The 17,029-nt window shown below is 46.6% G+C and overlaps 2 protein-coding genes across 5 annotated transcripts; one reads left to right on the top strand and one right to left on the bottom strand.

Annotated features, from left to right (window-relative positions):
* Nucleotides 1-6,862: 6,862 nt before the first annotated feature.
* LOC136453840 (glycine-rich cell wall structural protein 1.8-like) lies at nucleotides 6,863-8,626 on the top strand. Its single transcript, XM_066454394.1, has one exon. It carries the CDS (start codon nucleotides 6,961-6,963, stop codon nucleotides 8,353-8,355), a length of 1,395 nt encoding a protein of 464 aa, XP_066310491.1. The 5' UTR covers nucleotides 6,863-6,960; the 3' UTR covers nucleotides 8,356-8,626.
* Nucleotides 8,627-9,192: 566 nt separating this feature from the next.
* LOC136450961 (uncharacterized) lies at nucleotides 9,193-14,272 on the bottom strand. Of its 4 annotated transcripts, none has more exons than XM_066451661.1 (15): nucleotides 14,107-14,272; nucleotides 13,532-13,644; nucleotides 13,318-13,423; nucleotides 13,092-13,232; nucleotides 11,673-11,777; nucleotides 11,484-11,567; nucleotides 11,215-11,330; nucleotides 11,039-11,140; nucleotides 10,848-10,961; nucleotides 10,703-10,759; nucleotides 10,563-10,629; nucleotides 10,438-10,491; nucleotides 9,911-9,985; nucleotides 9,788-9,823; nucleotides 9,193-9,684 (listed from the first exon to the last, which is right to left on the bottom strand). In XM_066451661.1, exons 2-15 carry the CDS (start codon nucleotides 13,558-13,560, stop codon nucleotides 9,571-9,573), a joined length of 1,200 nt encoding a protein of 399 aa, XP_066307758.1. In that variant the 5' UTR covers nucleotides 13,561-13,644; nucleotides 14,107-14,272; the 3' UTR covers nucleotides 9,193-9,570. The 4 variants fall into 4 exon arrangements, with proteins under 4 accessions (XP_066307758.1, XP_066307757.1, XP_066307759.1 ...); XM_066451660.1 differs by having other exon boundaries at nucleotides 13,318-13,426; nucleotides 14,107-14,271; XM_066451662.1 differs by lacking the exon at nucleotides 13,092-13,232 and having other exon boundaries at nucleotides 13,318-13,426.
* Nucleotides 14,273-17,029: the final 2,757 nt, after the last annotated feature.

The raw sequence follows: 17,029 nt of genomic DNA, 5'->3' as shown, positions 1-17,029 counted from the left end.
ATGCCATGGAAAGGCGCTCGGATGGGAAGGAGGTTCGTTCTGTCGATGCCCATCTCATCGAGCGTCTTGGCATACATGATGTTGAGGTCACTGCCTCCGTCCATCAGTACTTTCGTGAGCTGCTTTGGACCGACGATTGGATCGACGACAAGCGGGTACCTTCCTGGGTGTGGGACGGCATCCGGATGGTCGGTCCGGTCGAAGGTTATGGCGGATTCCGACCACTGGAGGAAGGCAGGCGTGGCCGGTCCGGCCGTGTAGACCTCGCGGCGCATGACCTTCTGGCGACGCTTGGAGTCATAGGATGTTGATCCTCTAAAGATCATGAGGGCGCCGGTCGGTGTTGGGAAGGCGTCATCCTTCTCCTATGCGTCGTCTGTGGCGGGAACAGGTTCCTTCCCCTGCTCCCCTTTGTTAAGGCCCCCGGACAAGTATTTGCTCATGAGGCTGTAATCCTTGTATAGATGCTTGGCCGAGAAGGCATGGTTTGGGCATGACCCCTCAAGCATTTTCTCGAAGTGGTTCAGAGTGCCCTCCGCAGGCTTCCGGCCACCTTTGCGGTCGGCAGCGGCCACGAGCGAGTTGTCGCGCCGTTGCTTCTTATTTTTCCTTTTGGCGGGACGGTTGGAGGTGCCTTCGCCGGCGTCCTCATCCCGCCTCGTCTTTCCATCGGAGCGATCGAAGATGGCTCCGACCGCCTCCTCTCCAGAGGTGTGACTGGTGGCGATGTCCAGGAGTTCCTTGGTAGTCCATGGGCCCCTGCGTCCTAGCTTGTGGACTAGGGATTCGTAGGTTGTCCCGGATAGGAAGGCTCCTATTATGTCGGTGTCGGCGACGTTAGGGAGCTCGTTGCACTACCGAGAGAAGCGCTGGATGTACCCGCGGAGGGTTTCAACGGCCTTCTGGCGGCAGTTCTTGAGGTCCCATGGGTTTCTAGGGCGTTTGTACGTGCCCTGGAAGTTGCCCACGAAGATCTCCGTCAGATCCACCCAACTTTGAATGGCGTTGGACGGTAAGTGCTCCAGCCATGCTCATGCCGAATCGACCAAGAACAACGGGAGATTGCGAATAATGAAATCGTCATCACTCGCACCACTGGCCTGACATGCAAGCCGATAGTCTTCGAGCTAAAGCTTAGGATTTGTTTTGTCAGAATATTTAGGGATGTTGGTAGGCGGTCGATACCTTAGGGGGAACGCAATGTTGAGGATGTGTTGACCAAAGGCATGAGGACCTAGTAGGCCGGGGCTTGGACTTTGGTCCTCGTTGCTATCATAGCGTCCGCCATGTCAGGGATGGTAGCCGCGGCGTGCTGCTTCTCCATCGTCACCGTGGGCGCATTTCTGAGCATCGATGATGCTGCGTACGTCGCGGCCATGGCCGAGGCGTTGATGCACTGGGACGGTGGAGGGCTGTCTGCCGCCTGGCGGCGTTTGGTGAACGGACGCGTCCTTGGTGGGACGCACTGAGGGTGTGTGCTGGCTGGTGTCGGGTTCGCATCGTTGGGACAACGAACTTTCCGCCTGCTGCGCCGCTGTACGCTCGAGCAACGTGTGAATTTCTCAGTGGGCACGGCGATCCTCGGACATCGTGGCCTCCGGAAGGCCATGCAGCAAGGCGGTTGCTGTGGCAATGTTCTGGCTTGCTCGGGCAAAGTGAGGAAGGGTCCCATCATCGGTGAGGATCCTTTGGTGTACGGTGCGGGCCGTGGCGCGCGCGCGCCCCCTGTCTTTGCAGCGTTCAATCTCGCGATTGATGTCTGCGTACTCCCGGACGAGCCCTTGCCCGGCCTCATCGATCTCTTACTGACGGCCCCTCAGCTGCTCCATCCTTAGGCGAGATGGGGCTATCGTCTCTTCCCTAGATCTGCCATCAGGGTTGTTTGTAGGGGTGACCTCTTCCTCAGAGACACTTTCAACGTGACCCTTGGGGGTCTCCGCCATGAAGCATTCCCGGGAAGGGTGGTGGCTCCCCCTACTAGAATCCAAGCTAGAGAATGATCCTGGCTCCTCGTTGAGGAGCCCATAGAGAGTCTCCGTATCATGCTCAATCATCCCCATGAACTCGCTGTCTGTGGGCGGCTGAACCATACGTGGTGCCAGAAGGTGGCCAGCGGTCATCGCAGCGTTGCGGAGACCGAATGGAAACGCTGTCGGGGCGCTCCGTACGGGTCCTTCTAGAAACAGGGCAACGTTGCGTGAGGCCTCCCTTGATGACTAGGATCCAAGGGAGTTGCCCGGCGGGCCCTCAAGCCTCAGACGGCTGAGGTCGATGGAAGGGAGAGACTGGGCGGTCGTGTGAGTCAGCGCTAGGTCTCCTCCTAGTGTGACGATGAAATCTAGGTCACTGAAACACATGTGTGCCCCCGGGGCTCAGCTGATTGCGTGGGTGGCCATCCAAGGCCTAATTTGGAATGCGCAAGTCCCCTACCTGGCGCCCCAACTGTCGGTGTTTTGTACAAGCACCGACAAGTAAATTTATAGTAATGCGCATTAGGCTCGGATGGTGCGCTAAAGGACACAAGATTTATACTGGTTCGGGCCGAATGTCCCTATGTCCAGTTCGTTGCTGCTCGTGTTATTAGCACCGTGAATGGTTCGTAGTAGGGGATACAAACGATCGAGAGAGGGACTGGTCCCAAGTCTCTGATGGAGAGGTTGAAAGGAGGCCAAGAGCTTTGTAGCAGCTTGACTGTGTGTGTGCGTCTTGTGTTGTTCGGTCAAAAGTCCATCCCCTTGATGGAGGAAGCCCATCCCCTTTTATAGATGAAGGGGCTAGCTTTACAAGGATGAGGGCTTTAGGATGCGTACTCTACCTAGTCTTGTGGCTCACATCTACGCAGCCTAGTTCTTCATTCTGATGAGTGCGAAGGAAGATAAGCGCCTATAATACTATCGATGCCTCTGTAGAATGTTAGGTTGGTTACAGAATGCTGCCCTGCGCAAGGTATGGGCTGCAATATAGTGGTTTGACTTATGCACCTCCCTAGCCTTGCTCCGCACGCCTTCTGGTTCCTATGAGTCTTTGTTAGAGGGACGTGGGGTCAGGGTCCGGAGTAGCGTCGTGGGCAAGGTCTTCTGACTTGGTGGACCTGAGGGGTCGGGAAGCGGGCTCCGCTCCCTTGGGTCCATAGCGTGGTGACGGAATATCCGTCGTTCGTGGAGATATCAAATCCTTTTCTGGAGCATAGCGGTTATCGTATATCTTCATTGGGTTTCGTGTCCCAGAGCTGAAGGCGGCGCCTACAACTCTACAGGGCGAGGAGCACGCACCTATAATACCTTTCGGGCTCTGCGGCGCCCAGAAGGGTCTAAAGCACCTGTCCTATCGTTTCCTGGCAATACTTTTCCTGCCAGGACACAGGGTATGGTCCTTGGAGCCATGGTTGACCCGAACGTCTTGTCTTGCCCTGTACCCATCATCATGAGGGAATGGGGAGAAGTTGTCAGGTAAGATGAAACCAGTCTTTAAATATCGAGCAGGGCGAGGCTCGTTCCTGGTCGTCGGGTGAAGCAGAGACCAGTCCTTATCTCTTGGGCGAGACCGAGCCCGCCCCTCCAGGGTCGGGCGAGGCGGAGTCTATCCCTCAGCCCTCGGGCGAGACCGAGCCCGTCCCAAAGGCGTCGGGCGAGACAGAGACTAGCCCTGAGCCCTCGGGCGAGGCAGAGCTATCTCAAAGGCGTCGAGCGAGGCGAAGTCTACCCCTCATCCCTCGAGCGAGACCGAGCCCGCCCCAAAGGCGTCGGGCGAGACGGAAACTAGCCTTGAGCCCTCGGGTGAGGCAGAGCTATCTCAAAGGCGTCGGGTGAGGCGGAACCCAACTCCTGTCATTCGAGCAAGGGACGTTACGGCGCCCTTATCCGTCCAGAAGTTTTTAACGTTCGGTGGTTATTGGTTCCATCTTCTGGGGTACCCCGGTATTAGGTCCCCGACACAACATATGCAAGCTATTCACGTTATCCACTCATCCTCCACTAAATAGCACATCATCATACTATCTTTCAATCGCAACATACAAGTTATCCACAATATCCTCCACTAAATGCCACATCATCTCTCACTAACTTTCGATATCTTCATATGCAACAGTTTTATTTCTAAAAAAAAGGTTAAATGCTATTTTCAATATAGAATAGTCCTTGAAATTTTTATCCATTAGTCGATATTTATGGTGTCGATATCCATAAGTCATCATTGAATGTCTAGATTGCTACAGAATATTATTTTATCCAATTACATGTCTTCTCTCTCCATCACCAATCTATCTATCATATCTCTTCACGTCTTAGTTCTCATGTAGACATGGTTGTTTCTCTAAGACCAATCTTAGTGGGATTTCATCTGAGTTTCGTATACATTTAATATCGTGACACATCTGCAGATCTGATGACTTGACAAGTTAATTATGAAGAGATGTCTTACCATCGGACCAAAGACCCTTTCGCGTATAGGTGTTCCTTCTACCCACAAGCTATAAGCAAGGAACAATGAAGTGGGCCGTGGAAAAAAAGGCTGACGAATATATATAAATAATTGTTTACTGCTTTATTAGGTACATATAGATCTACGGGCCGGGCCGGATCGATATGCGTGACAAAAGAATATAATCCCTGCAGAAACATGATCATATCACTCGCAGAAATGCTATACAACAGACATGTGTTTTAGCGAAAAAAACGCATGGATTTTTTCTCTCTTTTTCCCTCGGTTCTGCTGGCGTGGGCACGGGCGCTGCCGTCACGCAGGCCGTAGGCGCGGGTCACGTCGCCCAGGATCCGCTCTGCTCGAGGCCGGACATAATGTCAGGATTTGCCTCTTCGCTCGAGGCTGGCTGCTGCTCTGCTGCAGCTTGCTCCTGGGTAGCGGTGGAGGAGTCTGGCCGCACGCGTTCTCCAGTAGCCTCTCCTCCTCCTCTGCTGTGATTTGTCCTTTCATAGAAAAAAAATAGTTTTTGTGATCTGTGGATCTGCGATCTTATGATTTGTGATTGTCTAGAGATAGAAGAAGGCTGGAGGCTAGAGGTAGAAGAATGGTGGAGGTTGTTGGATCTTAATTCTATGATGAAAAAAAATTCATATGTTAAAACACCTGGTTGTTGATAGACAGACTCTGTATCGCTGGCCTTAGCGGAGTGGACTTGAGAATAAAGCCATGCATAGACCACCAGGTCGGCCGCCGGCCGGTGTCTGGTCTCTGCCGTACGCAACCACTACGATGATGGAGCCCAGCACAAATGCTTTCACTCATTTCTCAGAAAACGAAAAATGCTTTCACCATGAGAACCAAAGCGGCAGCAGCTAGGCACATATAAATTACTACCCATGTCTCGTAAAGAGTGATGTTTTGATTTTATCATAAGTAAAATATCTTCTATTTGACTAAGTTTGTAAAGAAGATTAATACATTTATATGATACAAAACAAATTTACTATAAAAATATATTTCATTAAGAATTTAATTATATATGCGAACAAAGTGTAGCTCAACGGGTTGAATTTCTTGCGTGCATTTTTTCTATATTTATTTCAGAATTCTACAAAAAAAATGTTGTCCTTTTACGTTGATTCAATCTTTTGGAGATACTCATATGATAGAGTGTTCTATAGCGAGGTTTAGGTGTGCTTATAGACGGATAGGATGAGTATTTGTGCATATACTGTATTGTGATCTGTAAAAAAAATAAAAAAAATCTAGCTATATTTACTTGGCATCATAATTATTGATATTCTTTATGCGACTTGCTTGAGTTGTCAAAACGAAAAGATGTGTGCTCTAACAATTATTCTGCTGATTGTCTGCAGATTGGGTACAGGGTACGTATACGTGCGTGAGGCCAAGCCGCACAGCGGTGATGATGTACATATACATGATGAGGTATAATCAGCTACGGGATTCAGCACCGAATTTTGGCTGCGAGAAATCACCAGTACATATGCCGCTTTCGTCTCATGAGGATTGCCTGCAAGTTCTTTTTTATTTAGATTAGAAACAAAAGGACAGCAACAGTAGCTTTGCCGTGGTTATATTTCGAGAAAAAGGGTAAAAGAAAAGAAAATAAAATTTACAGTGAATTTCCATAATTTAACTTCAACTGCAGAGTATGAACGCGTACAATCATGTTTTCTCAAAGCGTGAAGGGCATCAAAATTAATTCAAAGCAGGGTAACCCCTACACCACGGTAGCAGCAGCATCAGAATTCAGAGTACCATCACGTGACGAACGTAGAATAATCCATCCATGGGATCAAATCATTCAAACGCTACTACTATACGACGAGAGATAATCAGATAAGCATTTCCTGCTGCTGCGCTACGTACGCAAGCCAAGGAAAAAAAAAGGAGGCCATCAAGTTTGGCACGCGAATAGGATCTTCATTCGCTTTAGAAAATAATGATCGCAGTATATGCGAGATGCGTCCTCACTCCTCACGTTGTATTAATGTATATAGATGCCTTGATCATATGGTCAAGACTCAAGAGCATCCGCAGTGCGGTGAAAGATTGCCTCAACGACCATTAGCTTTACACTGTGGAGCATAACAGTGCCAAACTTTTTCTTCATGAGATTGCTATTTGGACCATAAACACTTGCCACTGATTTCTTTGGTTTATAGAAATCGAAAGATTCACACTGGCACGCAGCCTTGTCTGGTTCGATCGAACAATTTCAAGATGCCAGTTTAGATATAAAGCGAGCAACTAACGGATCGAGCACATATCCATTGCTTGCCGCCCCTGCACCACCACCACCATACCAATATACCATACTATCGGGCTCGAGCAAGAGGTGTCCATCGGGCACAGATGCTCTCAGCCTCTCTCATTCTCGCCACGGCGCCTATAAAGCAGGCCAATCGCGCGCCGATCCATACGAACACAAAGCCAAGGCGCAGCAGCCAGAGTAATATAAGCAGAGAGCTGCACTTGAAAAAAATAGAAAACAAAGCTCCTACTGTGAGCATGGATTCGCTTGTGAAGTGTGGCAATGGCTACGGCTACGGCTATGGCTACGGCTATGGTTACGGCAACAGCAAGCCCCAGATGAACTACCACCGCCAGAACAGCGAGTCCGTGACCACCGTCGTGACGGAGATCAACCGCATGACCGTCAACGACAAGCCCTGCTACGGCGCCGGCGAAGCCGGCGCCGTGGCCGTGCAGAAGCACTCCTTCAAGGAGGAGGAGGAGGAGAAGTACGGCGCTGCTGCCGTGAAGAAGCACGACGAGTTCAAGGAGGAGGAGAAGTACGGCGCCCACTACGGCGGTGGCGCCGCCGTGAAGAAGCAGGGCTACGGCTACAAGCAGGAGGCGTACGGGCAGACCGAAGCTGCTGCAGGGTATGGCGGGGCCCACTACGGCAGTGGCGCCGGCGGGAAGAAGCAAGGCTACAACTACAAGCAGGAGACGTACGGGGAGACCCAGGCTGCAGGGTACGGCAGCGCCCACTACGGCGCCGGCACCGGCGGGAAGAAGCAAGGCTACAACTACACGCAGGAGGCGTGCGGGGAGAGCGACGCCTGCTACGGCGAGCACCACGGTGGTGCCGGTGCCGCCGTGCAGACGTACGCCTACGACCAGCAGGCGGCGTACGGCGGCGCCATCGGTGCCGCCGTGCAGCAGCAGGCCTACAAGCAGAAGGACGCCGCTAGTAAGATGAACGGCTCCCAGCAGAAGGTGTACGGGTACGGGGAAGCCGCCGTCGACGCGGCAGGGGCAGGGTACGGCGGTGGCGCCGTGCAGCAGAACGGCTACCAGAAAGATGCGTACGGGTACGGCGCCGCCGCAGCCGCCGCCGGTGGCAAAGTGAAGAAGAACGGCTACCAGTACCAGGAGGCCTACGGCGGAACTGACGCAGGAGGATACGGTGCTCATTATGGCGGTGCCGGCGGTGGCTCCGTGCAGCAGTACGGCTACCAGAAAGACGCGTACGGGTACGGCAGCACCACCGCCGGTGCCAAAGTGAAGAGCGGCTACCAGCACCAGGAGGCGTACGGCGGAACTGGCGCAGGAGGGTACGGCGCTCACTACGGTGGTGGCGCAGCCGCCGTTCAGAAGCACGGCTACATGCAGGACGTGTACGATAGCGAGACTGAGAGTGAGAGCGACGAGAGCGACTGCGAGGAGGCGTTCCCGCCGCGCGGCGGTGTGCAGCACGGCTACGGAGCGTACAAGCAGGAGAAGCACGGGGCTGGCAACCTCGGGGGCGTGCGCCGCTACGAGTCGTACGAGACCCGCGAGGACGGCGGGCGCCGCTATGAGTCGTACCAGAGCACCGTCCAGTACACCGGCGGCGGCGGCGGCTACGCTACGTGCTCCCCGATCAAGAACCGCCACCTCCTTCGCTACGGCGCGTAAAGCTCTGATACAGTTGTACCAGATGCACGTACCTACACCTACGTCTTCCTATATTCGTATGCCGTGTGGTGTGTTATATATATATATATATATATATATATATATATATATATATATGTGTGTGTGTGTGTGTGTGTATGTATGTATGCAGGCTTATGCCGCTACTTGGTGGATCTTGTGGTTGCTGATGCAACAATCCAAATATCTAAAAATAAGATGTAGTACTTAATGCCACCTTGGGATAATAATGTATGATGATGAAACACTGATAGCTGTTTTGTACTTTTGTTATGAGCACGTTTGGCTGTCTATATTAATATGTATTCAGACTAAACTTATATTATCCTATATATATTCAGACTTGTGCAGTTTATCCATGTTTAGGACCTCTTTGGCACGGCTTATGCCGGCTTTAACTTCATCTATTTTGCGCAAATCGAGGCACTGTAACATGAAGCCGTTTTGTAAGCCAGGGTTAAAATGAACTAGAAGCCAGAAAAAACCAGTTTTTCTGGCTTCACCGGCTTTGGCTTCACCGGTGAAGCCGTTTTGGATGAGCCGTGCCAAAAGGGGCTTTAGTTGTCCGCATAGATCAGTCCTGCACACTGCTCAAAGCAAGCATAATACAGCATTAGCTAGCACACTAGATTTAATCATATTAGATAATGTAAATTTGCACAAACCAATGGCCACAAAAATAAAATATTCTCAACTCTACTTCTTTCTACTAGAAACATAAAATCTCTACTAGATCACAGAGATGACTACATACAACACAATTTAAACAATCCAACATGGCTTGCCTTGGCAGGACAAACATATCTGGCTAAGCAATGATTCAGGGGTCTGTCATTCAGATATCTGGCTAGAGCATGAAAATAAGGAACTGAATGCACAAGAGCTGTTCCAACGCAATCATTTGTATGTTAAAACAAGGAAAAGAAATGACAGTATTCGATACTGCATTTGGCCAATAAGACAAAAGAGAGTATCTCCGAAATCGTGCTAGGCTACTTACATAAGAGCTACTCTCGTACAGAGAAAAAAAAACAAGTGAAAAACTAAGAAGAGTAGAAAGGAGATTGATCCTGTACAAATCTGGCCTTGGTGCTGCATCCCTACAGAGTCAGTTACTTATCGGACAGGCAGGCGCCAGGTTCACGAAGCACAAACCTTGCCATATGACTCGCGAGGTGCCTGTATGCAGGCATGCATCTAAGCTACTGTCGATTTTGGTGGTGTGATCCCATGCGCCAAGTAATATGCTTTCTCAGCATCTGTCAACCTTGTTTGAAATATCCCCCATTCTTTACGACAGCGTGCTCTAACCTGGAACAGACAAAACAGAAAGATAAAATCCTTTATGCATTCCCATGGCAAACAGTACGAGAACTGCAAAATATGTAAAATTAGTAATTGTTAGTTAGCTTACCCCTTCCCATGGCGCTTTTCCATTCTGTGCCTTGCCCTGACAGGAATGGATGCTACAGGATCAGAATTCACCGATGCTACAGGACCATGCACAAAATGAGGTGATATTAATAGTCTGGCATACCTGGTTACCAAGCGATGGGACGACTTGATGAACAATCCACTGGGAATCAACGACTCCAATTTTCTCATGGGCTGGCTGTTTAACATAAGATCAAATAAGAGAATCCTCGATCAGTAAAACATGACTGGTTGTGGATAGCATGTAATGAGGGGGAAACTCAGGTTGTGGATGGTATTAAAATGCTTGGTATAATGGTGTATCAGTATATGTGCATTAGCCAAGAATGTGGCAATGAAATTCTCTCTCCACGAGTCCCACCACATCTGAAATTGAAACCAGCTTCTATTTATCCACTATACCTTACCACACATCCTCTTATCTCTACTACCTGTCTACCCAACTTAACTCCCACCCTTTCCTAACGATCCCCAACGATATATCACGCCTGGCCACTCCATGATCCCCAAAGGAACTAAAGTAAAAAATACTCATTCTACACAACAAGCAATCCAAGGTATCCTGCAACTATGCAAGATAGTATTCATGTAGAATTCAATTCATCAGAGTAATATCGATAATCAATATACCTCCACACATTTCCTAAGAGCAAAATCAAGACCCCATCCATGGACTAAGTCGTTCTGCAGAAAACAATTTATAAGAATACATACTTCAAATGAAGCTAAGAGAACAGTAGGTAACACCACTCCACCTGAATCATATGCCATACACAGCGCCATGCATCCCTTGAGAACACAGTTGCCATAATTTCAACAAATCTGCATATCAAATTAGATGTGAAAAACAGAAATTTCGACAAGCAAATAATCTAATAAATGATTGCACTCCTACGCTGCACATGGTGGCAGATGGGGGTCGCTACACCAGCCAGGCCTCTCCTCAGTTACTCTGAAAAAGCGAAATATCATTCCAGAAACCAATATAGGGATGTCTCGCTACAAAACATTAGAAAAGCAATATAGATTCAGGAGCTCACTTGTGGACTTCCTGATCACCTCTTCGTTTAGTCATTTGCCATGTCAGACCTTTATCAGGCTCCAAACCAGGCTGAGAGATCTCAAGCCCATGCTTCCTAACAAGCCCAATGTACCTGAAGAAAATGCTTTGAGATTAACTTTCCCAAGGGAACACCATTAAAAAAACCAACAAGGATGAGCTGCTGCTTACGCCTCTGCATTAAAATGTTCAACACCAAGATCTTCATCCCAGATAAATATGTAGTCATAACGGGCAACAATGTCAGGATGTAGAAATCGCTTGGCATACCACCTTGGGTAAACGAGAAGTAAGTTTTTAACCTTTGATGGCCAAATGCGTGGCAAACACATAAAAGTACAACTCACCATTTAGTCTGCTTTCTGACACTCACATGGATGGCCCTTTTTGACCACTCAAATTCATCCCACTCAGTTATCCGATCATCATAATGGAACAACATAATTGTGAAGTTTTCTGAAAACTGTAGAGAAGACATATAAATCTGAACAACTTACAATCTTTTCAAATTTGAACACAGTGACTACTGACTACTTCATGAGGATGCATTATCAATTGAACAGCATCAGTTGCAGTATTCATTCCTCACACATTTTAAGCATGTTAAATGTCTTACCTTTCTTACTGCTGCATCAATGTTTGCCTTTTGAGAGTATCCAACTGTAAATGTAACAAGGTATCTTGGTTTGCTAGTAAGATCCTGGTGGTATACTATATTTCAGATATTGAACAACAAAATAAACAACTCCGTTTGAGGGCATCATTTGATATCATACTGAAAAAAGTATCAACTATAGAAACCAACCTCACTAGGTTCACCCCACAATCTCCGGAGATAAAGGTCTGTTTCAGACACTACAATGCCTGGTGGAAGCCTTTCAGCACCTTTAGGGTTTGTTGGAACATAAATCTGAAATTATTGTGATAATTAAACAGAAAAAAAAGGTACAGAAATGAAAATGCAGTTTTCATATATAAGAAACCACCCCTTCAGTTCATTATTTCATATACTTCATAAAGGATATAAATTGAACCGCGCTAACAAGTGAAGGACAATGTAGGCATAATTCCTAGGTTTAAAGCATTCATGTGAATTCTAGAACTTCATACCCACACACCATGCATCAGAAATCACAACAACAACAACAACAACAGCATAGCCTTTCAGTCCCAAGCAAGTTGGGGTAGGCTAGAGTTGAAACCCATCAAGAGCCCCAAGTCACGGTTCAGGCACTTCAATAGCTGCTTTCTAAGTACTCCTATTCAAACATAAATCTCTAGGTATATCCTAAGCTTTCAAATCTCTTTTTATTGCCTCCCCCCATGTCAATTTCGGTCTTCTAAAACCTCTCCTCATATTATTAGCTTGGCTTAGGACTCCACAATGCACTGGTACCTCTGGAGGTCTCCTTTGGACATGGCCAAACCACCTCAACCGATGTTGGACAAGCTTTTCTTCAATTGGTGCTACCACTAGGTGATCACGTATATCATCGTTCCGAACTCGGTCCATTCTTGTGTGACCGCAAATCCATCGCAACATACGCATTTCTGCAACACTTAGTTGTTGAACATGTCGAATCTTTGTAGGCCAACATTCTGCTCCATACAACATAGCCGGTCTAATCGTCGTTCTATAGAACTTGCCTTTTAACTTTTGTGGTACCCTCTTGTCACAGAGAATACCAGAAGCTTGTCGCCACTTGATCCACCCTGCTTTGATTCTATGGCTAACGTCCGCATCAATATCTCCATCCCTCTGTAGCATCGATCCCAGATACCGAAAGGTATCCTTCTTAGGCACTACTTGACCTTCCAAACTCACATCTCCCTCCTCCTGTACAACTCCGCCAAAGTCGCATCTCATGTATTCGGTTTTAGTTCTGCTCAATCTAAAAACCTTTAGACTCAAGGGTCTGCCGCCATAACTCTACTTTCCTATTTACTCCCGCCTGGCTTTCGTCCACTAACACTACATCATCAGCGAACAACATACACCAAGTGATATCCCCTTGTATGTTCCTGGTAACCTCATCCATTACCAAGGCAAAGAGATACGGGCACACCATGCATCAGAAATACACAAGTAAAACTACAGGTCTAGAAGACATTGACCACAATATATATACATAGAAACAATAGCAAAAGCAGGACATAACTCACAAAGCTAGTGCCAGTGCATAGTGACCATTGGAACTACAAGTCATTAAGCCAGGCAAGGTACCTTAGGAATTTCATCAGAGTTAGAAGCTGAATTGTTCTTATGAGTAGCTGCAGATGTCCATGCATGATTCAATAATGTTTGGGTTGTGATGCCAGAGTTTCTGTCCTCAATATAGGAGATAATGCTAGAAGGGAAGTGAAGCTGCAAAATGCAGCCGTCAAGATTTTTTCCCTCTATGCAGAGCATGTTGCAGAAGAAGGCAAGAGAAGGAAATGATCCATTTTACCTTTGTAATATTAACTGTGGGGAAGGAAATGCCAAACAAGTACCCTAGCATAACACCAACAACTGCTGAGAATATGATTCGCATGCCCTCATTTGATTTCTGTGCGCTGCTGAAAATTGAGATCGAATAGTGATTTGTATGAATGGGCACCTAAAAAACATTCTCTTGTTGCTAGACAGAAGAGCAATACATAAACTCTAAGCAATGAACATACCTGCGGCCTAAAATTCCAGGCTTTGCCATGAGAGATGTGAGTGTTATCTTTTTGTGGCAAAGGAACTTGTTGGCAGAATGGTACCGGCACTGTCACAACTGAAGCTTTTGTGGCTGTGTTATATTTATTGAAGACAATAAGTCAGAGCTCCTAGCATGGAAGTAGCACATTGAGAAAAGAAGTGCTGATTAAGATGAATATGACACACAGATATGAACCCTACAGTAAATATAGTATGCCCTTCTCTAGATATACTAGCAAAGAACTGACTTTGCAGCATAGTTCCATTTTCAATCATCAAAGTAGGCTAAAGGCATTACAATGCAACCATTCAACCACATGCTTGTTCCAAACCCACAGTTTGAAATCAAGTAGGGGCGGTCGCAGTAAAAGGACATGGGTTTACACATGTACAGCCGACCATTTTGGCAAAAATAAATAAATAAATAATCGAAGTTTAGTTGGCATAACACATGTATACACTTGTAATTAGATCAGATCCGAATATAAACAGAAGTTAGGGTTTGGATGCTCGGTTTCGCATAACAGGAACGGATGAGAAGGGGTGGACGCACCTGGTGGTGGTGTTTGTCGCCGGCGAAGGCCTGATGGTGGCGTAGGCCGGCGGCGGCGGCCGCCCAGTCGTCGCCACGAGAGAGAGAGCACGCGTGGGGGAGCGGAGCAGGAGAGAACAATGCCAGTGCCGCAGGCGAAACCCAGACTGGGACCGGTTCTTTTTGGCTTGGAGCAGAGCTGGACGCGTGTTTGTTTGGATTTTGCCATTAGCTGGCCAAAGTGGTCATTGCCAAATCCAAGGCTGAGCATCTCTAGGTGCTTCATAAAACAACTCTCTATTTTGATTTTTTTATATAAAAAAGAAAAAAGTGTTCTCTAATAGTTTGATAAAAAGATTTAAAAAAATAAAAAATGTCAAATATTCTTTGCAACTCATGAGTTTCCACAATCTAGAGAAACTCCGTATCAACTCCCTATCCGTCATTTTTCTACTGAGTAAATTAGATGCATGAGTAAATTAACAAAAATAAAGGGTTCTAGATGAGAAAGTGATAAGACACAAAAAAAAACTATTAAAAAAGGTTTGGTCATCTAGAAATAGTTTGGGGTTCCCAATATAAAATTGTTTAGAAAGTCATTATAGGAGATTGTTGGAGAAGGAGAAAATTTAAGGTTTTATTTTCTTTTGTTAGCTTGCTAGATCTATTAGTTTAGCAACCCCTGGAGACACTAGGCGCTAGGCGCTAGGCGCTAGGCGCTAACTAACCAAAGACCCTCCGTCTAGAGCTTAAGCGAGCTTAGACGCGTGTAGGCGTTTGCAAGGCGCTTTACACGTTTATATATTACCTTAGACAAAAAAAAAAGAAATTAGACACTAGATGCTGCTTTGATAAGGTGGGCTCTGCTTTGATGGACTTTTGAGAGGCTGAGAGGACAGAGGCCATCAAAAGCCTATCAAAGCAGAGCCCACCTTATCACCAGCACCTTATCCATCCGCCTGTCCTCTCAGCCTCTCACGCATCCATTCGCAGTCGCACTACGTTGCTTCCCTGTTAGCTGTAGATTGGCCAGCCAAAATCTCATTGGCCTTGCCAAATTTTGGCTCCGATCCTAGTGCAGACCAAATTATCGGGGCAAGCCCAAAGTTTGGCTCGGCACTTCAGGGTCAAAAAAAAACCAATCGAGCCCTTAGTCCGAACCCGGCAGCGTTTCTACGCCCACGAAAATGACAGATTTTAGATAGTCTTCTATTTTTTAATAATAATAAAGAAAAGATAGTCTTCTGTTTTAGTCTGAATCCGACAGTGTTTCTACGCACACGAAAATGATAAGCATATCTATGCGCATGATAGTATTTCGATAAAGAAAGCACATATACTATTTCTTTTGGTGTGGCTAAGAATCTTCTTCTAGATGATCAAAATCAAAATATATTAAATTTAGCTAATTTTATACAAAATAGTACCCAACATGTTTGGCTTCAAATTGAAATATTATAAAAAGTATGTTTGGTAACAATTCTAATTGTACCTATTTAGTATGATAAATATTAGTATTTTTATATACATTTGATCAAATTTATAATATACTTTAACATAGCACTATTCTAAAATTGCATTCTTGAAAATTTCAAGACGAAGGAAGGGAGTAGTATGTGAGCAACTCCCATATTTTTTCTAAAAACATAGTTGAGCTATTTTTTCTGAAGCAACCAACCAAACAATTGCTCTACGGAGTATTTATTTATTTATTTATACCCATAACGCCCGAAGCGACATGAAAATTGGTTCACAGCTTGTTCCTTCGAGCAATGCGTAGCAGCAAGCCCGGTGGGCCGGTGGTGGCCGCACGTGAATGCGATATGGGTCACCAGAATGAGGGCATGTTTTGGAATGTGGAAAAAATTCATTTTCCTGCGTTTTTTCCTATGAAATTAATTACATATTCCTGTGTTTTTCTTGAGTACGATTTATGCTTCACTGGAAAAAGAAATCAATTTTAGAGTTGTGAAAATTGCACTTGGAACACCATCTCAGTCCATCAAAATTCGTATAAGCAATCATAGATTTAAAGTTTAAATCACTCATTCCGTCATCCAAAATAAGCAAGACAGCCCTCGGTGAACAGCTAACATGAATGCAATGATGTGTTAATAAAGCAACACCATATATATTCATATTCGGAAAAGGCAAATGTGAAACAGGCTGCTAGCGCTATTGCTCTGGGAGAATAGTGAACAGCTTCACAGTAAAACTAGGCAAGCTAAAAACTGTCAAAAAAAAAAAAAAACTAGGCAAGCTAAGCACAAGTTCTATATCGCCATTTCAGAAGGAACAGTTAGCATGAAACATTGAGATCCCTATAACTAGTTTATGTATCACCATTTCTTTTTTTTTTGTGAATTTCTGTATCACCATTTCAGCAGGCCCGGCCCTGGGGCAGGGCGAGCGGGGCACACTAATGGAGACGGGGATCCCGATCTTCCGTCAGGTGATGGTAACTATCGTTGTGGCGGAGAATGACACACCGATCCGGCTTCAGATCGAAAGATCGAACCCTGCAATCTTAGCACCACAGCTCCTCTGGTTATCAACCAAGTCATGGACCAGGTTGACCTCGCCAAGAAGGCTAATCCCTGCCTGCGCAACGAAGAACACAAGCAAGAACAAGAAAGATCGCAACCAAATTGCAAATGTATGATTAATCTCACGAGTTGGGGTCTCACAAACCGAAGAACGGCGAAACTGTTTCTTGACAGAATAATTTAAGTAAAACCCAAACCCTAATGGAGGGGCGGCGGCTGTTTATGAAGACTCTAGGGTCGTGCAAGACCTCTGGACACGCCCCTAATGGGCCCAAACTCGATAATGGTCCAACGGACCAAAAGACGGTGTCGCAGCACCCTGGCAGATTCTGGACGCTGACTTGTTTCGATGATTCCCGTTGATTCCGAACAGCTTTTGACGTGAAACCACTTGGATT

The sequence above is a fragment of the Miscanthus floridulus genome, chromosome 5, assembly GCF_019320115.1.
Source record: "Miscanthus floridulus cultivar M001 chromosome 5, ASM1932011v1, whole genome shotgun sequence".
Lineage (NCBI taxonomy): Eukaryota > Viridiplantae > Streptophyta > Magnoliopsida > Poales > Poaceae > Miscanthus > Miscanthus floridulus.
Note: the sequence above shows the minus strand (reverse complement) of the source record. Positions and strands in the feature narration are given on the sequence as shown.

What these genes read in the sequence shown, in the direction of transcription:
- LOC136453840 (XM_066454394.1), top strand. Translation starts at nt 6,961, where the DNA reads ATGGATTCGCTTGTGAAGTGTGGCAATGGCTACGGCTACGGCTATGGC.
- LOC136450961 (XM_066451660.1), bottom strand. Translation starts at nt 13,560, where the DNA reads ATGGCAAAGCCTGGAATTTTAGGCCGCAG. An exon ending in CCTGGAATTTTAGGCCGCAG is followed by an intron (nt 13,427 to 13,531) that starts GTATGTTCATTG and finishes CTCAATTTTCAG; the next exon opens with CAGCGCACAGAAATCAAATG. An exon ending in GTCAGAAAGCAGACTAAATG is followed by an intron (nt 11,141 to 11,214) that starts GTGAGTTGTACT and finishes CGTTTACCCAAG; the next exon opens with GTGGTATGCCAAGCGATTTC.